General features: G+C 42.8%; 1 protein-coding gene across 1 annotated transcript in view; it reads left to right on the forward strand.

The window, feature by feature from the left end:
• Window positions 1–20,036, forward strand: part of sema3h (sema domain, immunoglobulin domain (Ig), short basic domain, secreted, (semaphorin) 3H) — a gene marked incomplete at its 5' end in the record, with an annotated part of 49,407 nt that overhangs the window by 18,469 nt on the left and 10,902 nt on the right. The window contains 5 exons of the mRNA XM_071532867.1: window positions 8,928–8,997; window positions 16,450–16,594; window positions 17,521–17,610; window positions 18,429–18,558; window positions 19,681–19,769. Of these exons, the coding sequence (XP_071388968.1) occupies window positions 8,928–8,997; window positions 16,450–16,594; window positions 17,521–17,610; window positions 18,429–18,558; window positions 19,681–19,769 (524 nt within the window). The remainder of the gene's footprint in view (window positions 1–8,927; window positions 8,998–16,449; window positions 16,595–17,520; window positions 17,611–18,428; window positions 18,559–19,680; window positions 19,770–20,036) is intronic.

The following is a 20,036-nucleotide window of genomic DNA, read 5'->3' on the forward strand; positions in this document are numbered from 1 at the left end:
GTCATGAAGCTACATTCATTTTCTCATACGGCTCATTGTTAGCGTGTCTGGCTCTCTTGTTGTTGTTGCTTGGCAGTCATGCAATACTTTGCCATACTTGCATTGTAGTTAATTAGTCTGTTCAAATTACAATTCCAGCCTTGTAAAACTGCTCGGTGTTTACTGGTGTTTTCTTCCTGGTTTCTTTTGACACCGAAGCGGCTCGGGTTTCCTTCCTGGTCGAGGCTTTTACAGTCCAGCTCACAGGTTTGGATTCTCTGCTATTTACTGCTGCTGCCGGCGTCCCTGCGGTTGTTGTTGTTGTTGTGGAGGAGAGTCATGCTATGAGGTTTGGGAGCCGGAGACAGACGGCTCTCTGTGGTCCGACTCGGTGTCATGACACCCGAGACACTGAGGTCTTGTAGAGTTTACAGGCGTTTCTGTCATCTGATTTTGTGTCTGGACGTCTGGTCATGGATGTGTGTGTGTGTGTGTGTGTGTGTGTGTGTGTGGCAGTGTTCCCGACGCGAGACAGTGCCCACATCCTTGTCGCTCAATCATCCACTTTTAATGCGGGAAGGGAAGGGAGGGAGGGAGGGAGAGGAAAGGAGGGAGAGGGACAAACAGGAAAGGATAGGGGAGAGGGAGGGAGAACATGTTTGAAAGGATAGAACAGTCTGTGGTGAGGATTGGAGGGTGTGGAGAGGATGAGTGTGACAGCTGGAGCTAAAAAAGGTGTGGAGGAAAGAGAGAGGAGAGGAGAGGAGGAGGGAGGGAGGGAAATAAAGCTCAGTTATAGCTCAGAGGGTTACAGGAGGGATGGAGGGAAGGGAAGGGAGGAAAATGAGGGGATGAAGAGGAGGGATAGTCGTGAGAAGGGCCAGACAGAGAGAAAGGGAGGGAGAAAAAGGGGGGAATGAAGGAGGGATGAGGGCAGGAATGAAGAGGGAGGAAAGACTGGGTGGGAAATTTTACGCCAACTTTAGAAATGACGCAAAAAAATCAAAGTAATCGTTGAGTCATTGGTACTGATCAACAACTATGTTACAAGGCAGTAAAAAACTTTACTCATTTGCCCTTTAATGGTGTGGAGAAGGAGTGTAACAGATGAGGAGGGGTGTGGAAGAGAAGAGGGGAGATGGATGGGAGGAAGGGAGGGATGGAAGAAGAGAGAGAGACAAACAGGGAGGGATTGGAGAGAGAGGAAGGAGATACTGCAGGTTGCGTTTTTCATCGAGGGACATGGATGAGGAGGATGAGTGTGGTGGAGTGAAGCTCAAAGGGTGTGAAGGATGAAGGGAAGGAGTGAGGAAGGGAGGGAGGGAAGGAGGGAGAGAGGTGACCAGGGAAGGACAGACCAGATGATGAGGAGGAGAAAGAGGGGAAGGGGAGGAAGGAGGAAGGAGGAGGAGGAGAAGGAAAAATGACAAAGGATGGACAAAGTGGAGCGGGCTGGATAAGGAGCATAAGTAAGGTTTTTCCTGAGGAGGAGGAGGAGAGGGGGATAGAAGCTGTGGATAGAGGAGTGGAAATTAGCGGATATAGAAAGAGTAGAGTATAGAGTAGAGACGAGACAATATAGAAAGTACAAAGGACAAAGTAGAAATTATCTCAATTTGGAGTTTCACTCAAAAATGAGATATCCACTGTTTGAAAAAAGGACACTTACGCTTGCAAAATGATTGACAGTAAAAACTTCAGATTGTGGTATTTTCTAAAGGCTAATAGGTAACTTCTCCTTAAGTGAGGCCTTGGTTGAGAAAATGGCCACATTTTCACATAGCTGACTCCTCTATATTTTATTTAAAGATATTGAATGATGAACTTAAAGTAACAGTTGTTCCTAAATTGTTGCATTTTGGGATGAAAGTCTTCAAATAGAGATTCCAAATTGCTACGTATCCATTTTGGGGGAAATATTCCCGCTTAAGATTTGTTTGTCAATAATTAAAAAAACAGGTGATTCTATCCTCAAAAACATGACTATTTTGTATGCAAAGGTATTCAGATGATCTATACACTTTAATAATAAGTCATAATGTGTTTTACTTTCATGCCAGCGTTCATTTTGGAAGAATAGGTGTCTTTTTTTTCAAATGGAGGATATCTCAATTTGGAATGAAGCTGTTCAGCGATCAATATGGGGACAGTGGCAGTGGCTAGAGAGGGAAAAAGAATGTGGCATGAAGAAGAAAGAGAGAGAGGCAGAAGGAAAAGGGGCTGTAGCCGGGGGGCGAAAGACCAGACGAGATGGAGGCTATTATAGACACATTATACCCAGAGGGGGAGCAAGCCAGACAGGGAGGAAGGTGGAGGAAAGAGGAGGGGGGGGGGGGGTGATGGAGAGGGAAAGAAAAAGACGGAGTGTGGTCAGAAAGGTGACAAGGAGGAGGAGGAGGAGGAGGAGGATGGCATTCAGGGGAAGAAGAGAGGAGAAATGAGGAGGATAGGGGCATTCGCCTGAGGGGGTTTGGCCAGACAATTAGGAGGAGGAGGAGGGGGAGGAGGAGGAGGAGGAGGAAGGGGAGGAGGAGGAGGAGAAGGAGGAGGAGGAGGAGGAGGATAGGGGCTGAGGCTGCAGGTCTGCGGGCGAGACAATGCTATCTTCCCTCAGGGGGGAAACAGCCGCTTTTTGTTTAGAGAAGAAGACACAAGAAGCACAATCCCCCGGAGAAAATAGGCCAGACAGACAGATGGATGGATAGATGGATGGATGGGGAGATAGTGGGAGGAGGGAGGGAGGGAAGGAGAAAGTGAGGAACAAAGAGAAGGAGAGACACCCAGAGGGATTCTGCATGAGGAAATCCAGGTGGATTTGAGAGGAAAACGACAGCGGATGAATACCTGATGAATAGATAAAGGGACAGAAAGAAAAGGAGAGAAGAAGAAGATACAGAGAGAGACAAAGAGAAGACTCCCAGAAAGAGGGATTTACTGTAAGAGTTAGATAGTGGCTGAGTGTGACTGATAGAGAAAGAGGAGGAAAATACAAAAGAGGTTCAAGAGGGAAAGAAGAGGTGAAGAGTCGCAGAGGTTTTCTGCAACTAAGGAAGATAGAAACAGCAATGATATTTATCTATATATATATCTATATCTATATATATATATCTATATGGCAAAACTTTAGGTGTACAAAAAATTAGGATATTCATATTAATGTTGCACAAGTCCATCTCACTTGTCTTTCTCCACATTTCTCCTTCGTGCCTGAACTGGATTTAAAAGGTGAAAAATGACTCACCTGCTCAGCTAATTTTGCAGACAGAGGAGGTTGTTCTCGTATTTTCTACACTCAGAGTTTGTAATAAATGTGTGCGTGTGTGTGTGTGTGTGTGCGTTTGTTTTTGTATTTTACTTTCCCTGTTCTGGTGAAGATTATGTCCACATAACACACAGCGGGTTAGCTAGCATAGCTCCAAGTCAGCCTTCTCCAAATCAACTGAAGTGAACAGGAGCTGGTTATTTAGAGTTCCAAAAAGTGAAAAAAAAAATGACCATAAAATAACTCCAAACAGCTCGTGCAGCAGAATCCAAGTGTCGTGAAGCCAAACAACTACAGTATAATACTTGAACATTTGAGTGTTTCTTCACTCTCTACTTGATGTGAACACATGATGTTTCCCCATTTCAGTGTTTTCACTGACATGAGGCTGAGTAGATAATAACAAGTATTCGTTTTGGGGTGAACTATCTCTTTAATGCTGTTAAAAGAGGAGATAACTACAGTCTGAAATAAAACAAACGAGCGGTATAGAAGGGAGGTGGAACAGCATTAAGTCAGTTGTGATTTAAACTTGTGACGATGCGATAAGAGAGAATATTTGCTAAGCCGCGCTGTAAATCACTGAGACTCTTCATCAGAGTCTGAAAAAGAAAAATGTTGTTCCTGCAGCTTCTTCTAAAGTTTAGCGATCTTGTTCTGTGAACTTGAATGCATCTCGGGCACAGTGGTGAACTGAGAAGCGAGACTGTCTTTCAACCAGAAGACACAGATTCAAACCCCCACCCTGACCTCTGACCCCTGACCTCACTGGGGAGAGGGGCAAATGAAAAGAGAATTTCCCTACAGGGGTCACTAAAGTTTTTCCATTACCATTATGCAACACATTTGCAATTTGTACTGTCTATCTATTGTGTTTATTTTACCATTACACAATGACATGTTATAAATGCAGTGGTAGAAGAAGTACTCAGATCTTTTACTTAAGTAAAAGTTGAAATACCACAGTATAAAAATACTCTGTTACAAGTAAAAGTCCTGCATTCAAAATGTTACTTAAGTAAAAGTACAAAAGCATCAAAATGTACTTAAAGCAACAAAAGTAAAAGTACTCATTATGCAGAATGGCCCATTTCAGAATAATACAGTATATATTATATTATTGAATTATAATTATTGATGCATTAATGTGTAAGCATCACTTTAATGTTGCAGCTGGAAAAGGTGGAGCTGATTTCCACTACTTTATATACTGCTGGGTAGCTTACAGTAATCTATAATAATACATCACAATTTATTAGTTGATTATATTTTATATAAATAAAGGTAGTGGAGTAAAAAGTACAATATTTCCCTCTGAAATGTAGTGGAGTAGAAGCATAAAGTAGCATAAAATGGTAATACTCGAGTAAAGTACAAGTACCTCAAAATTGTACTTAAGTACAGTATTTGAGTAAATGTACTTAGTTACTTTCCACCTCTGTATAAATGTGTCCCCCTTTCCACCTGCTATTAAAATGCATCCTCTGTCTGTAAAATGATGTCTTTATGTTTTTGTTCGTTAAGCAAATGAAAAAAGAAAAATCGTCTTCAATATACACATTCAAATCCGATGTTCTCTTCCCCTCGCCAAAAGGCAGATTGTCATGCATGTCACTTATTCTCGTTATGTTTAAATTTGACAGTAATCTTGCTTGTTCCCCATCCACGGGCATCCTGACAATCCATATTTGACGCGGATGTTACTATCCAAGCTCCAAGTTTGTTTTGATTCCTGATTGGATCCGCACATGGAAGTTTATTTCCATTTACGCAGCTGATATCTGTGGATTGGAGACACATCATACTCTGCCGTTAATGCGACCGCCTCTGGAGCTTGTTTGGATAATCGGTCGTTCAGAACATCTTTGGATGCATTTACACTTGGATTTTACGTGTTTTCGCTCTATCCGATTACAACCCGATCACCCAGGAAGCCTGCCAGCTCATGCCAAGTTTAAAACTCCTCCATCTTTCATCTCTGCTCAAATGGGCTCCACTCGCAATAAAAGTCAAACTTCACAAGGCTGAGGTATAAATCTTCCACTGCACTGTGTTTGACTCTGAGTCATCCCTTCTCTAACAAAAACATAAAGGTGCTTTGGATGAAAGCGTCCACCAAACCAAACAGTGTACATATATATATATATATATTATGCAATGTAATAAAGAAGAGACGCCATAAAAAATAATCTCAAAGACAAGCGGAGGAGGAGAGGAGGGAGATGATAAAGGATTTGATATATGAAAGGAGTTAAAGAGGGAGGGCACATTCTTTGGGAGATGTGAGTGTAAAAGAAAAGGGGAAAGGAGAAAGGAGAGGAGGAGAGAGAAGAAGATGGAGGGGCGATAAAGGAGTAATACGTGAAAGGAGGGATGGAGGAGGCTGACAGCGTTTGAGAGATCTGAGCGGCGAAGGGAGAGGGAATCCGAGCGAGTGAGACATCCGCATTGTGATTCAGAAAGCTGAGAAGAAGGGGGAGAAAAAAAGAATGGCGATGGAGAAAGAAAATTTAATAATGAAGGAGTGATATATTAAAGAAGGGATGGAGGGAGTGAACACTGCAGGCTGCGGACTACCCATACTCCTCTCTGTTCTGCCCTGAGGGGGCCTGCTGATTGGGGTAGATTGCGATGCGGCAATGTGTATATCAGTATGTGGGTGTGTATGCGTTTCTGTGGAGCTGTGTGTGTGCGTGTGTGTGCGTGTGTGTGCGTGTGTGTGTGTGTGTGGGTGTGTGTGTGTGTGTGTGTGTGTGTGTGTGTGTGTGTGTGTGTGTGATGAGATGAGATTAGCCTTCCTGCAGCGCTGTGGTTCCACGGAGGCCACCTGAAGCAGCAGGAACGACAGGAATGTGGGAACACAGATACGCTTCACTGTCTCCATCACTACAATAACATCTCTGTCTCAGCAGGAGGAGAGGAGAGGAGGAGAGGAGGAGAGAGGAGGGGAGGAGAGGAGAGAGAGGAGAGGAGAGAGAGAGGAGAGGAGAGAGGGGAGGAGAGAGAGAGGAGAGGAGAGGAGGAGGAGAGGACAGGAAAGGAGAGGTAGAGAAGGGGGGGAGGAGAGTAAGAAAGGAGAAGGAGAGGAGGAGAGGAGAGGAAAGGAGGAGGGGAGGAGAGGAGAGAGGGAAGGAGAGAGGAGAGGAGAGGGGAGGACAGGAGGAGAGGAGATGAGGAAGAATGAAGAAAAGGAGGGAAGATAAAAGAGGAGGAAAAGAGAGGAGAGGAGGAGAAGAGGAGAGGAGGAGAAGAGAGGAGGGGAGAGGAGAGGAGAGAGGGAAGGAGAGGAGAGAGAGGAGGGGAGGAGAGAGGAGGAGGACAGGAGAGTGGAGGACAGGAGGAGGAGATGAGGAAGAATGAAGGAAAGGAGGGAAGATAAAAGAGGAGGAGAAGAGAGGAGAGGAAGAGAGGAGAGGAGGAGAGAGGGAAGGAGAGGAGGAGAGAGGAGAGGAGGAGGGGAGGAGAGGAGGAGAGGGGAGGAGAGGAGGACAGGAGGAGGAGATGAGGAAGAATGAAGGAAAGGAGGGAAGATAAAAGAGAAGGAGGAGAAGAGAGGAAGAAGTAAAAGATTGGGAAAAGGAGAGAAGCGAAGAGGAGGAGTCTGGAGAGGAGAGAGAATGAGGGAAGATGAGGAAAGAGAAGAGGTGAGAGAGGAGGAAAGGAAAGGAGGAGAGATGTAGAGACCATCAGAACTCTCTCCGTAACTCTTTATCTCTTAACACCAAAATGAGAATGTTTTGGCTAAATCCCTTTTTTAGAATTAAATTTTAAATTGATAACTGCATTTCTTCAGTTGTTTGTGCTTAGTGTTTAGCAGAAAACCAAACCAAATGTTCCAGTTTCACCTGGTTAAACTCTGAAACTGCTCTAACTCTGTTTTGTGAAGTACGACACTTAAGAAAGTAGATTATTAAATTGTTTTATGTATTAAAGTATTTTGCCTACAGTACCCCAAGATTCAAGTCAAGTCATTTATTTATAGAGCGCAGGATTGTCACAACTTGCTTTACAGAAAACAAAGGACTCAGTTTCCTGCGGTTTTCTCTCTGCCGGCTGTGATGGGATGATAAAAACATTCCCTGCTCTTATCTGTGACAAAAATGTAAAAAAGAAAAAAAAAAGTTTGATTTATTGTGACTTAAATAAACAGTGAAACCCCCAAGTCTAGACTTAGCACTGACAGTTAAGAGCTAAATGAAGAAGTGCTAAAAGAAGTGCTAGAAACATAGGGACAAAAATGTTGAAAATGTTGTGATTTACTGTTACTGAGAAAATTGATAGATTGATAGTTCAACTTCTAGCTGTGTATGCTGGCTCTCCTGTAGTGCAAAACAACAAGTAAACAAATGATGCAGACACCAATCAGTACCAAGACACATCATCCCTCCAGGTTTCATCAAAATCGGACCAGAGGTGTAGCAGTTACGGCTTTTTGAAAGTTTGGCATTTTGACCTTTGAATATAGCGCCCCCATCAGGCTAATCAGTGTAATCGGTTTAAACACCAGAACACGGTGCCAAAATGCGAATAATTGACATTTGTAAGGATAGCTGAACTTGTGTAGCAAGTTTTCTTTCAGTCGGACTTAAAGTGTAGGAATTATAGCATCCCTATTCGGCCAGTTAGCGTATTTTTTGTAAATGCCAGAACAACACAGTGCTACGATGCATCAAGTTTTGTCAGAATTGCGCCTGAGATATTACGAGTTTTAAAATTTGACCTTTACTGTAATTATAGCATCCTCATCAGGCCAATCAGTGTATTCTTTTCAAAACGCTGCAACACAGAGCGAAGATGTATCCTCACTCAAAATCAGACCGGTGATGTCTGAGAAATCACGCTCTAGTTAAACATTGTGACCTTTAATTATCACACACCCATTAAGCCAATCAGTGTCATTTTTAAAAACACTGGAGAACAGAGCAAACACGCATTATCCTTCCAAGTTTAATCAAAATCAGACCAGTGGCGTCTGAAATATCTCGTTTTAAGGACGGACAGACGCAGCCCGATCCACAGCCCCTCCCTCCCTCTCTCCCTCCCTCCCTCCTGATTTCATCGTGTGGGAGACAATATTTACAGCGAAACCACAGGGACAAAAATGTAGAAAATGTTGTGATCCTTTGTGGTTGAGATGAAGAGCGAGCGCCCGACAGCAGGTGTTGTTCTCCTGTGGCGGACTTAGCGCCCGGCTCTCCCGCTGCGGCTGGTTATTAATGGCTACAGATTCATTAGAAGGAGCCAGTCAGCCATGCTGCCAGGCCGACCGACGCTATTAGTCACACAGTCAGATAGACAGATAGGTACACACACACACACACACACACACGCACACACACACACACACACGCTTGCCTGCCTGCCTGCTTGCACATGCACAGGCATACACATGCTGAATGCCAAATACCTCCCCCAAACACACACACACACACACACACACACACACACACATAGGCAGTTACACACAGACACATGCATCTCTGCACACACATGCTGGCAATCGCACAGGCACACACACACACACACACACACACAAAGGAATACATATACACAAACACAATGTACACGAACTCATGCTACAGTGTTTCCGCATTCTCCAATAATTCCTCCTGCGTATTGATTATTACTGTAACTTAACTCCTTTCCTTCCTCTTCATCCTTTTTCTTATTCCTTCTCTCCATCCAGAGGACATCTTCATCCTCCATGGGAAAGACAAGAAGAACCCTCTCATCTACGGCCTGTTTACCACATCCAGGTATGTAGCCTGTACTTCGATAAAACAGAAAACATGGAGATAGAGTATAGAGTACTTTAAGGAGCATGAAGTATCTATGACCGTTTCTGCCTTCTATTGGTGACCAGCAGGAATGGCCACAACACTGATTGAACTTTTCTCCTGTAATTGACAACAACAAAGTCCCAGGTTTGTGCACCTAACTTTGAACCGCTCGGAGCATTTCGACCAAAAATAAATTGGTTCGGAACCCGAAAAGTTGGTTCCCAGCTGGAAACAAAAAGGTTTTCAGGTTTTCAATTGCGAACCGTGACGACATCAGTGGGCGTGTCATATTCTACAGGTTGGAAAGTAATTGCACGTAATAGTCGTCTACGTCTTCTTATCATTAATAGTTGGTCCACGCTTGTTTTTTTGGATAAAAACAAATATCTAACTATCTATCTATCTATCTATAACAGAACAAAAGCTTGCAGGTAATCAATGCGATCCGCCATCTTGCTACTACTGTTTACTTCCGGTGTGTATTGGGCAACGCCCTCGGTTGATGACGCATCCTTGATTACAACGGTTCCACTCAAAACTGGTGGAAACGCGGGCCGGTTCGCTAGATAGCACCAAGGTTCCAAGAATCCTGAACAGAACCGGTTCAAGAACCAGAGCTAACTTGGTGGAAAAGGAGCAAGAGAAGTTCTCCCACTATAGTGACCGTACCGACAGAAGAACCGACACGACAAGCAACATTTTTATCAGTGCTTGATTATGCAGATGTGATTTATATGCACGCTGGGGCCCTAACACTCAAACCCCTTGATACTGTTTACCACAGTGCTCTTAGATTTATAACCGGTGACATGCTTAGAAGACATCATTGTATTCTCTATGAGAAAGTAGGATGGCCATCTCTTACCACTCGAAGAGAACAACACTGCCTTTTGTTTATTTACAAAGCCTTACGTGACAAGCTACCATTGTATTTGTCTTCGCTTTTAAGTTTCAGTGCTACAGGATATCAGACACGTTCGCAGGCATACATTAGACTGGACATTCCACGTATGAACACAGAGTCAGGAAAGACAGCTTTCACCTTTTATGCTCCTAATAGATGGAACAGGCTTCAGGACTCACTCAAACTGGACCGACTTGTCTCCATAGAGACGTTTAGGGTGCTGCTGGATGATGCATTATATAGGGATTGCTTTTGTTTCTCTTAGTTTTCTTATTTTGTCTGCATGTGGAATGTCTCGAAATAACTTGTCGTGAATTTTGTTTGTTTTGTTTTTCTTGTTGTTGTGTACACAGGTCTCTCTTGAAAACGAGATCTCGATCTCAATGGGACTTACCTGTTTAAATAAAGAAATTGACATTGTTGCAGCTGCAATGTGTGATTTAGGCCGACATGACAGGTGGATTTTTACATACAAACCTTGACTACTGCAGCTTTATGCCTGGTACGCCATGAAGTAACTGTTATCTAGGAGGTAAAAGTAATGCAATTTAGATCCAAAAATATGAGAACATTTTTTTTTTTTTTTTGCCATTTATTGATAAGTTGGTGTAAATTATAATACAGCTAACAAGATGGAGAAGTCATTTTTCACTTCATTTTGACTTCAGATTTGGAACAAGTAGGCCACCGTATTGCTCTGTAATGTGCTTTATGGTGATGTGGGTCATTGTGCAGCACTGTGCTCTTCTGTGTCACACTGATAATACACAAGATAACACACACTCAGCCTCAGACGTTCTGTGGCTGAGTGTGTGTTATCTTGATGTCACGCTGTATTGTGTTTCATTGTGTAGTGCGGCATTGTGCGGCGCCATATGTTTGTGTTGCGTTGTGTTAAATACGCATGGTCGCCCTCACGCCTGCCCCCTCCTCCTCCTCCCATGTCCTGTACAGTGCAGCAGTTTGTTATCCAGTATCTCATGTGAGTTAGGGGTCGGCTGCCTGACCCGAGGCTGCCGGGACCCGAGGCTGTGTGTCGGGTTTTTGGCCGGGTACAGCTTTTATTTTTTTAAATAAATAATTAGGGCTCGGTTTCAGGCTCGGTTGTGTTTTTTCATGCATGGAAAAAAACACAGTGTCTTATGCTCCTCGCTTTCTCCTGAAGCTCTGTCATACACAGGCTTGGCACACACACACACACACACACACATACACACACACTCCCTCTGCGTGTGACATGTTTGTGTGTGAACCATATACTGTACAGTATATACACATATACAATACCAGTCAAAAGTTTGCACACACCACATTTTTCTTTATTTTTACAAATTTTCCACATTTTAGAATAACAGTAAAGACATCAAAACTATGAAATAACTCAAATGGAATTATGCAGCGACCAAAAAAAAAGTGTTAAACAAATCAAAACTATCTTATATTTTAGATTCTTTAAAGCAGCCGCCTTGATGGAAAGGCAAAGGCTTTGGAAAGAAATTCATACATAGGATCAACTTCACTATTTATATTTGTCTAAGAGACACATTTCAAGCATTTAAGCAGAAGCCTTTAGATCAAAATGGCTTTAAGAGAATGAAAAACATAGAACATTCAATCAGATGTGTCCAAACTTTTGATTGGCAGTGTATATATATTTTTTTTTAGTTTGGTTAAGCTGGTCCAGGAATATCAGGTTGTGTGTGTGGTGTGTGTGGTGTGTGACAGGCCCTCTCCGAGAAGTTGGAAGGGAGATAGCCTTCAATAAGTTTTCAATTATTATTGGCCTAGCTCAGTGATTTTCTTTCCATCAATTTATTCGCACAGCAGCTACGCAGAGCGCTGTGCCTGCACCTGCAGAATATCCCTCCCATGTGTGTGTGTATGTGTGTGTGTGTGTGTGTGTGTGTGTGTGTTTCTGTGCAGCGTGCTTTCTGAGAGGGGTGAGAGAACACAGACAACCATGCCTTTTAAATAAAAACATTTTAATTTCATGTCTAGCGTCGAGTTTGGGTTTCAGATGTTGCAATATCGGTCTTAAGGGCATTTTATACTTTAATGAATAGCTTCTCTGCACATGAACTGACGCTATTTGATGTGCATTTGGGGTTGAAAAGTGTCTATGTGTAGGTGCTGGAGCCCACCCAAGAAGATCAACTTTGCGTCGAGTCTACACAGAGTCGTGCGCTCTGATTGGTTGATCATTGGGGCGATCATGGTGGCATCCAACTCTTCAAGCTCCAGCTGCTCCCACACATCCCTTTCCTCCAGCTGTGATTGTCGTCGCATCTGCTTCATGTTCCTCTTTTCTTCTATGTTTCGTTTTGGCGCGATATGATTTTTTAAAACATTGCCACCCTGTGTTCGGGATTTCAACAACATGCTACCCACACATCAACGCAGAAGTAGAAAAACTTAAATGTAAGCACCGGTGGATCGTTTACATTACCGCTTTACATTACGTTTACATTACGTTCGACTATAAAATGTGCTTTAGTTTAGTTTAGTTTAGTGAAAATATGCCAGTTAGCCAAAAAGGCAAATTTTCATCTGTAGTCCCCGGGCAGGCAATAGTTGAAAGCACAAACATTAAGAATAAAAACATTGAAAATACAATCAACGATAAAAACAGTGAAAAATATGCAGATACAAACAGAACCTGCACTACATAGAGACAAGAAAGACAGCTCTTATAAGACACAAAATCAACAATAGCATAACAACAATCAACAAATCAACAAATAGCATGACGACACAATGTTAGTCCTGGTGAAGTGTGGATATTATGTACAGAGCCTAATAATGACAAATAAGACAACAAACAACACGAAAACTCCTCCCTGTTCTAGTGTTCACAAGTTTGATTTCTAATAAACCACTTTAGTGTCAGGTGGGGCCTGAACGTCACGGGGCTCAGGCTTCATTTCCAGGGGGATCGAACACACGGCCGGGATCACTGTAGGAAACATGGAGGACACATCTGGCAACAAACCACATATGTAACAGATAGTGAATGTTGATCATCCTGACAGTGTAACTTCTGTCTCTTCTCCAAGCTGCAGGATTCACACATGGCCACGAAGCCATCTGTCATCATGACTCATGAAACACATTCATCCATGTTGGGAAGTGGAGCTCATATGAACCTGCATCATCCTATTAGCATCATCAATGCTCTATTGTACTGAACTGTGTTCATCTGTACAGTGTGTTGAGCTGTGCAGGGTGTTTTATAGCTGTTCTTAACACTGTGTCTGGCTTTCTGGCTCGCAGCCAATGGTATGAATGATACATATTGTGGATTGTGTGTGTGTGTGTGTGTGTGTGTGTGCATGTGCATGTGCATGTGCATGTGCATGTGTGTCTTTGTCTGTATGCATCTGCTTCCATGCCTGTGTGCCTGTGCTGTGTTTGTGTGAGTCTGGGTGTGTCTACCTGCATCCCTTCCTGTGTGTGTGTGTGTGTGTGTGTGTGTGTGTGTGTGTGTATGTGTGAAGCAGGGGAGAGGCTAGTGGTTGAGCTATGGAGTCATATTTTCCCAACACACAGTGACACCAAGTTCCAGCATACTGATTTATGGAAATACAGCTGGGTTCATACCAGTTCATGAAGCTAAATCTGTGTGTGTGCATGTGTGTGTGTGTGTGTGTGTATGTGTGTGTGTATGTGTAAATACAGTTGTGTAAATTACAGCAGTTCATAACATCACTTGGAGCCTCTCTTTTACTGTAGAATGGCTGTGACCAGCATTAAGTGTGTGTGTGTGTGTGTGTGTGTATGGGCATATGTATGGAATTAATGCTCACAGTAGTTCATAAGCTAACTGTACACAGTGTCTTTCTATCTGTTTTAATGTCATTGTTTCATTCATCTTGTATTTAATCAGGTATTCTCTATGAGATCGAGATTTCTTTTTCAAGAGAAACCCGAGAGAAACAAAAAAACATTCATACAAATTTCAAAGAAAATGCAAAATACAATTCAGTCACACCTTCCAGCAGTCAAACTGGAGCAGCAGCAACATGCTGTGCAGGGAAAAACCATTAAAAACCATTACAAACATATTAAAAACCATTACAAGCATCATAGAAAATATGAAATGGCATTGAATGGCTCTAATTAGGCTCCATAGTAGTCATTTTCTTGGATGTGAGTAAGAGACAGACAGCCATGACAGAGAGAGAGAGAGAGAGAGAGAGAGAGACAGTGGAAAGAGAGAGAGACCAGACATAAAGACATGCAAACAGTAAGAGAGGCAGGCAGACAGACACTCAGATAGACAGAAATACAGGGAGATAGACAGACTGACACAGAGAGACAGATGCAGACAGAGAGAGAAACTCAGACTGCCAGACAGAAACTTGGAAACAGAAAACCAGACGGACACGGGCTGAAAAAAACTGGAAAAATCCAGCGAGCAAAAGCCAGAAAAGACCGAGCGAGTTGAGCGAGAAACTGAGAGGCAGCAGGCAAACGACAGCCTGCAGCTTCTCATTTTCTCTCAGGTTTTTCTCTCTCCCTGGCGGCACCACATGTTCTGAGAATAGCCCGGCGGTGCTTCAGCGGGACGCCAGGGCCGCTACGGTAGCATCAGCGCAAAGTATGACGAACACTTGGCTCGCGGCGGGAGGCAGAGAGGGAGTCGGTCCGTCTCCGGGTTTGGAAAACGCCTGGAATCTCGGTGGGGAAAACGGACAGAAATGCGAGGCATCATCCAGGGTGGGGTCCCCACGACCGCACAGAGGGAGGGGGGGGGGGGTGGGGGGGTTGGATGCTATTGGGTGGAAAGTTTTCTTTCCTCTGGCACGCTCAGGACTGCAGACACAGAGGTTTTTGTCCCCCGTGATGAAATCAGAGGGGCGGGGGTGCTGTGTGGATCGGTCTCCGTCCGTTCGTTTTGTGTTTGTCCGTCCATCACGTGCAATATCTGAGACACTGCTGATTGGATTCTTATTAAACTGATGAGGAAATGATGCATCTCACCACTGCGTTTCGTCATTTTCAAAAATTACACTGATTGGGGGGGGAGGGGCTACATTGCTTATTTGGAAGAGCATCTTATTTTCCGGTCTCCTTCTTTTCGTTTGCTTGTTTGTTCGTTTGTCCATCGTGGGCGATATCTCAGACACAACTGATGTGATGTTTTAGGAAATGTCGGGGAATGATGCATCCTGCCACTGCATTCTGCATTTGATCAAAATTACACTCTTTGGCCCAAGAGGGATAGTAGCGTAGAGTAGAGTAAACTTTATTGTCCCCGAGGGGAAATTTGTCTTGGGCACAGTGCTATGATCCGTTGCTTCACATAAAAAACATCACAAAAACATCACTAAACATGAGAAGCGTTTGACACGATGCTAGACAGTTGCTTCAAATAAAAACATCTTAAAGACATAAAAAAGACATTTGACTATACATTTGACATTGACAACACAATGGCTTAAAAAGAAACTGTAAGAATTAAAGTACAAAAGTGCTAAGTGCTTGTGTATTTATTGCACATTGCTCTATTGCACTAAGATTTAGCTACATGGTTCATCTGTTCGTTTGTCCTTGTGTCACATGGGATAGTTCAAACACCACAGATCAGATTTTTATGAAATTTGGCAAAATAATGCATCTCACTGCTGCATTTCGGTATTTTCAAAATTACACTGATTAGCCCAAGACAGGTGCTGCATTGCTTGTTTTATTTCTCTGACCCCATTTAACTCTATGGTGCTTCTTGATATTATTGATTCAGTTGTTGACCCCTCTTCTTCCCCTGGAAAGAGTGAAGATCACTCATGGAGGGTGACATGTTTACTGTTGCCTTGTTGATATGGCCAAAGAAGTTTTGTTGTCGTAGATATAAGCGTTGGTGCGGTGTATGGCAATGAAGGAACATGCGCTTTACAATCGCGTTATCATTTGAACTGGAAGACCTGGGCTGGAGCTCTTGTGTTGGAAAGCATCTGTCCTGCTGAAGTGTCTTTGAGCAAAACACTGAATCCCTGTGGGGATGATATCACAGTAAAATACAATTCTGTGGCAGCCATCTTAGGCGTACTGAGACATACTACCATGATGCACCACAACATGCCCTTTCTATCCATCATATTTCTATGGTTGTGCCCGCCGAGCAGCGCTGGAGTCTTTCACACGCACGTTCTGACTGCCAAAGATCCTAACCATGATCCTAACTACAATAGAAGGGATGGGGCATTCATCCCAGCTGGATATTTTGGTTCTGGCGCAACATTTAGCAGATTGATGCTTTCATGCCTGAAGCCCACAGTGACTCATAGCTTTACATGTATACATATCTTTCTAATTAAATTTACTGCTTAAAAGAAGAGTGTAACTCATCTCGTGAAATCACCAAAGATGTGGCCGCTCATGTTTTTATACATGTTGGATCTAGGAACGATGAACGGAAAGATTATCCGTGTTTGAATACGATGACTGACAGCTCTCTCTCTTTCTCTCTCTGTGTGTCTCTCTATCTCTTCTTTCTTTTTTCTCTGTCTCTCTCCGTCTTTCCTCAGCGATATCCTGAACGGCTCGGCAGTGTGTGTGTACCGGATGGACGATGTGGTTCGGGCCTTCAAAGGGAACTTCCTGCATAAGGAGGGGCCTCAGTACAAGTGGGCGGAGTTTACGGGCAAGGTGCCGTACCCGCGACCAGGAACTGTGAGTTCATACGGCCTCAATACCCTCTCATTCAGCGAGGAGTTGGTTTTTTAATCAGTAATATTACCCTCATGATCTATCATTTGGCATTTGACAGAACCGTGCAATGACTGTATGCAGTGATGTAGTAGTAAATGTTTTTGGGGAAAAAAAGAAATTGCTTGAAGTTCATCATTCAATAATTCTATATTTGAGAATCCAGTCTGTAAAGGTGTTGTCATTTTGTCAACCAAGGACTTCAGTTACCTCCTAACCTTTAAAAAAAAAAGACAGTAGTCATTATGCAACAATGATGAATTGAATTTGCCAATGATATCTCATTTTGGAATGAAACTTTTCAAATAAAGTAAATGTGGGTAACAACATTATGAACTACAGTCATTGATCACAATGAGATGATCAGATATAGAAACAAATATATAAATATAAACCAATATAAACTAACCAAATAAAGCAAAGATATTTCAAGAAAAACATTAATTCATCGGAAATTGGAAATACCTTTTTTCATGTGACTTACATCATTTGGATTCTCCCTATAATGTACTTATTTATATAATAAAAAAATCTATTAGGGTGAGTAAATTAGATCCAGAGTATTGATTCAGAATATTGCTCTGTCCTCTAACCTTCCCCTTCTCTCTTTCCCCATTCCTTTCTCTCTCTCTCTCTCTCTCTCTCTCTCTCTCTCTCTCTGTCTCTCTCTCTTCCTTCTTCTCTCTTTTTATCTCTCTCTCCTCCTTTCTCTCTCTCTCTCTCTGTCTGTCTCTCTCACTCTCTCTCTATGTCTCTCTTTCTCTTCCTTCCTCTCTTTTTGTCTCTCCTCCTCCTATCTCTCTCTCTCTCTCCCTCTCTCTCTCTATGTCTCTCTCTCCCTCCCTCTCTCTCTCTCTCTCTCTCCCTCTCTCTCTCTCTCTCTCCTCCAGTGTCCCAGCACTACCTATGGAAGCTACAGCTCTACCAGAGAGTATCCAGATGACGTGATATTCTTCAGCAGAACCCACCCACTGCTCCAGGTTCCACTATATTAAATTATATACTAATCTTATTATACAATATTTTGGTTATGGCTTAGTTTATAGTGGAGGTAAACGCAAACACATGACTGCATCTTTTCTATTTTTGGCCTAATTCTCTGGCGGGGTTGTTGTATTAAATTAGCGAACACTCCATCAACAGTGAGACTGGCTGATGTAACTTTTCATGAAAAGTTGAAAAATATGAGCGCATGAAATATTCACCTGAGACTAAAACCGGTTTCGCAGCAGCTGCAAAACCCGAAGAGAAGAAGGCTCATTAGGGTTTGATTGATATGGGTTTTGAAGGACGATTCTTTTCTGCCGATCGTTTTGTGTATTCAGCGTCTTTAAATTTGACCACTTTTGTGCCCAGAAAGAAAAAAATCAGTTTTCACACTTTACCGAAGCATAAATTTGATTCTGATGAAGGTCAAGCAGGACCAAAAAGCTTGACAATTAATTGAATTTAAAACTTTTTTCTTTGATAAAGTGTGCAAGATGTTTTCCTTTCTTAGTGCTGCCTTTCTTCCACCACCTTTCCTGAGTCTTTCTGTGTGCTACAGTTTTTCTACAGTACCATTTTTATGGTTATGTTTATGTTTTTGTTTTATTCTTGGTAGAAAATCAAGTTTTACAGAGCTGTGATGAGGGAGAAACCTCCATGTCTGATATGCGATACTTAATAAAAGCCCAAAATCGACAAACCGATATATCGGTCTAACCCTAAAGCCTATATATGTTAATATATTTTACATTAAATATGTTACATCTTGTGATTGTTACATTCAAATCACTAAAAGTTTGCACTGTTCCAGGAAAACGTGCTGCCGCTGGGAGAGCGCCCCCTCCTGGTCAGAGTGGGCGTTCACTACAAGTTCAGCAAACTGCTGGTGGACAGAGTGGAGGCGGTGGACGGCACCTACGACGTCCTGTTCATCGGCACAGGTGGGGGGGGGGGGGGGGGGGGGAGTGGATGATTTTCTCACATTTAGCAAGGGAGATAGGAGTTTTCAGCCACTAGAAGAGCTACTGAGCAAAGTGGATCCCCGTACAACGACAAAAAAACTTTTTTTCAAGCACACCACAAGCACAGAGGAGACGTAATACAGTGGTTCTCAACGTGGGGCCCGGGGACCAACAGGGGTCCTTGAGGGGGTTCTAAGGGGTCCCCAGCAAATTGATGCAAATTGTGTAAATTTCACAATTATTTCATTTATAAGAAGCTAACACAATTAGAGAATGTAGAAGATCATTTTTTCACTGTTATCTCTCTATCTACAATACAGATAGTCATGGAATTCTGGACAAAATCATATCTGACAGTAAAAAATAGTCTCAGATTTGGGTTTGAGAGAAAAAATGTCATCAAATGGGGGTCCGTGGCTCTAATGTGGACTAAATTAGGGTCCTTGATATGAAAAAGGTTGAGAATCACTGACGTAGTACACAGTGTTGTGTGCAGACGGAGCCGTTCCAGATTGTTTTTCCTCGCTGCTCACTCAGTAACCATGTCGGCAGCAGAAAGAGACAACTGAGTTTAAGAGAACAAAGAAGTTAAAACCTGGTTGTAATTTTGACCGAGAAAACAAACAAAGATAAAAGGAGACATGGTGTTAATACTGGGGAAACTGTGGAGAAAATTGCAGTTAGAGTTTTGTAGCATTCTTCTTACTCACCTGGTATAGCTTGCTGGGTAGTCTAGCTATGTTGTGTTACAATCCTTTAATGAGCTGGAAATTCTAGTAAATGAAGCGGATGGGTGAAGTAGATGGTATGGTTACCTGGAATGCCTGCCCAATTTAGACCATCAATCAAATAAAGGGGCGGAGCTTCCTCTCCAAGCCGCCAGATCCGGATATAAACATTGCAGCCTTGTAAACATTAAAAACTAAGACGAGTGAAATTATGAATGTCAGCAAATCCACGTTCACATGGAAAACTCTGTTGTTCATCTTTAATTATGCGTCAAGAAAATGAAAGGGATGCTGCAGTAATTGTCTCTAAGTGTGTGTGTGTGTGTGTGTGTACGCGGCTAACTAACCCCGACCTCCCACACTGTCTCTCCAGACTCGGGCCTGGTGCTGAAGTCCATCCATCTGCCCAGAGAACACGGTCAGAGCCAGGAGGTCACTCTGGAGCAGCTGCAGGTCTTCCAGGTACAGCAGAGTGACGCACAAACTGCTGCTGTGTAAAAACATAACATCAGCTCAAGTTAAAATGCACAGAGGAAGCAGTTTACTCCAGCAAGAGCAAATCCTCCATTATGTTTTGTGTTTTTTCCAGTCTTGAACCAAAGATTCACAACATTGTGCAATTTGGTGATCACTTTTATCCAAAGCAGTACAGTCCCATGAGTGTATACATATTTGGTATGTATACTACCCATTGAGCTATACAGTTATCATGTATAGTTAAAAGCAGTG

This window comes from Centroberyx affinis, unplaced genomic scaffold, assembly GCF_046629955.1.
Source record: "Centroberyx affinis isolate AG114_WGS23_722 - 3 ecotype Tasmania unplaced genomic scaffold, CSIRO-AGI_Caff_v1 ptg002265l_1, whole genome shotgun sequence".
In the NCBI taxonomy this organism is placed as follows: domain Eukaryota; kingdom Metazoa; phylum Chordata; class Actinopteri; order Beryciformes; family Berycidae; genus Centroberyx; species Centroberyx affinis.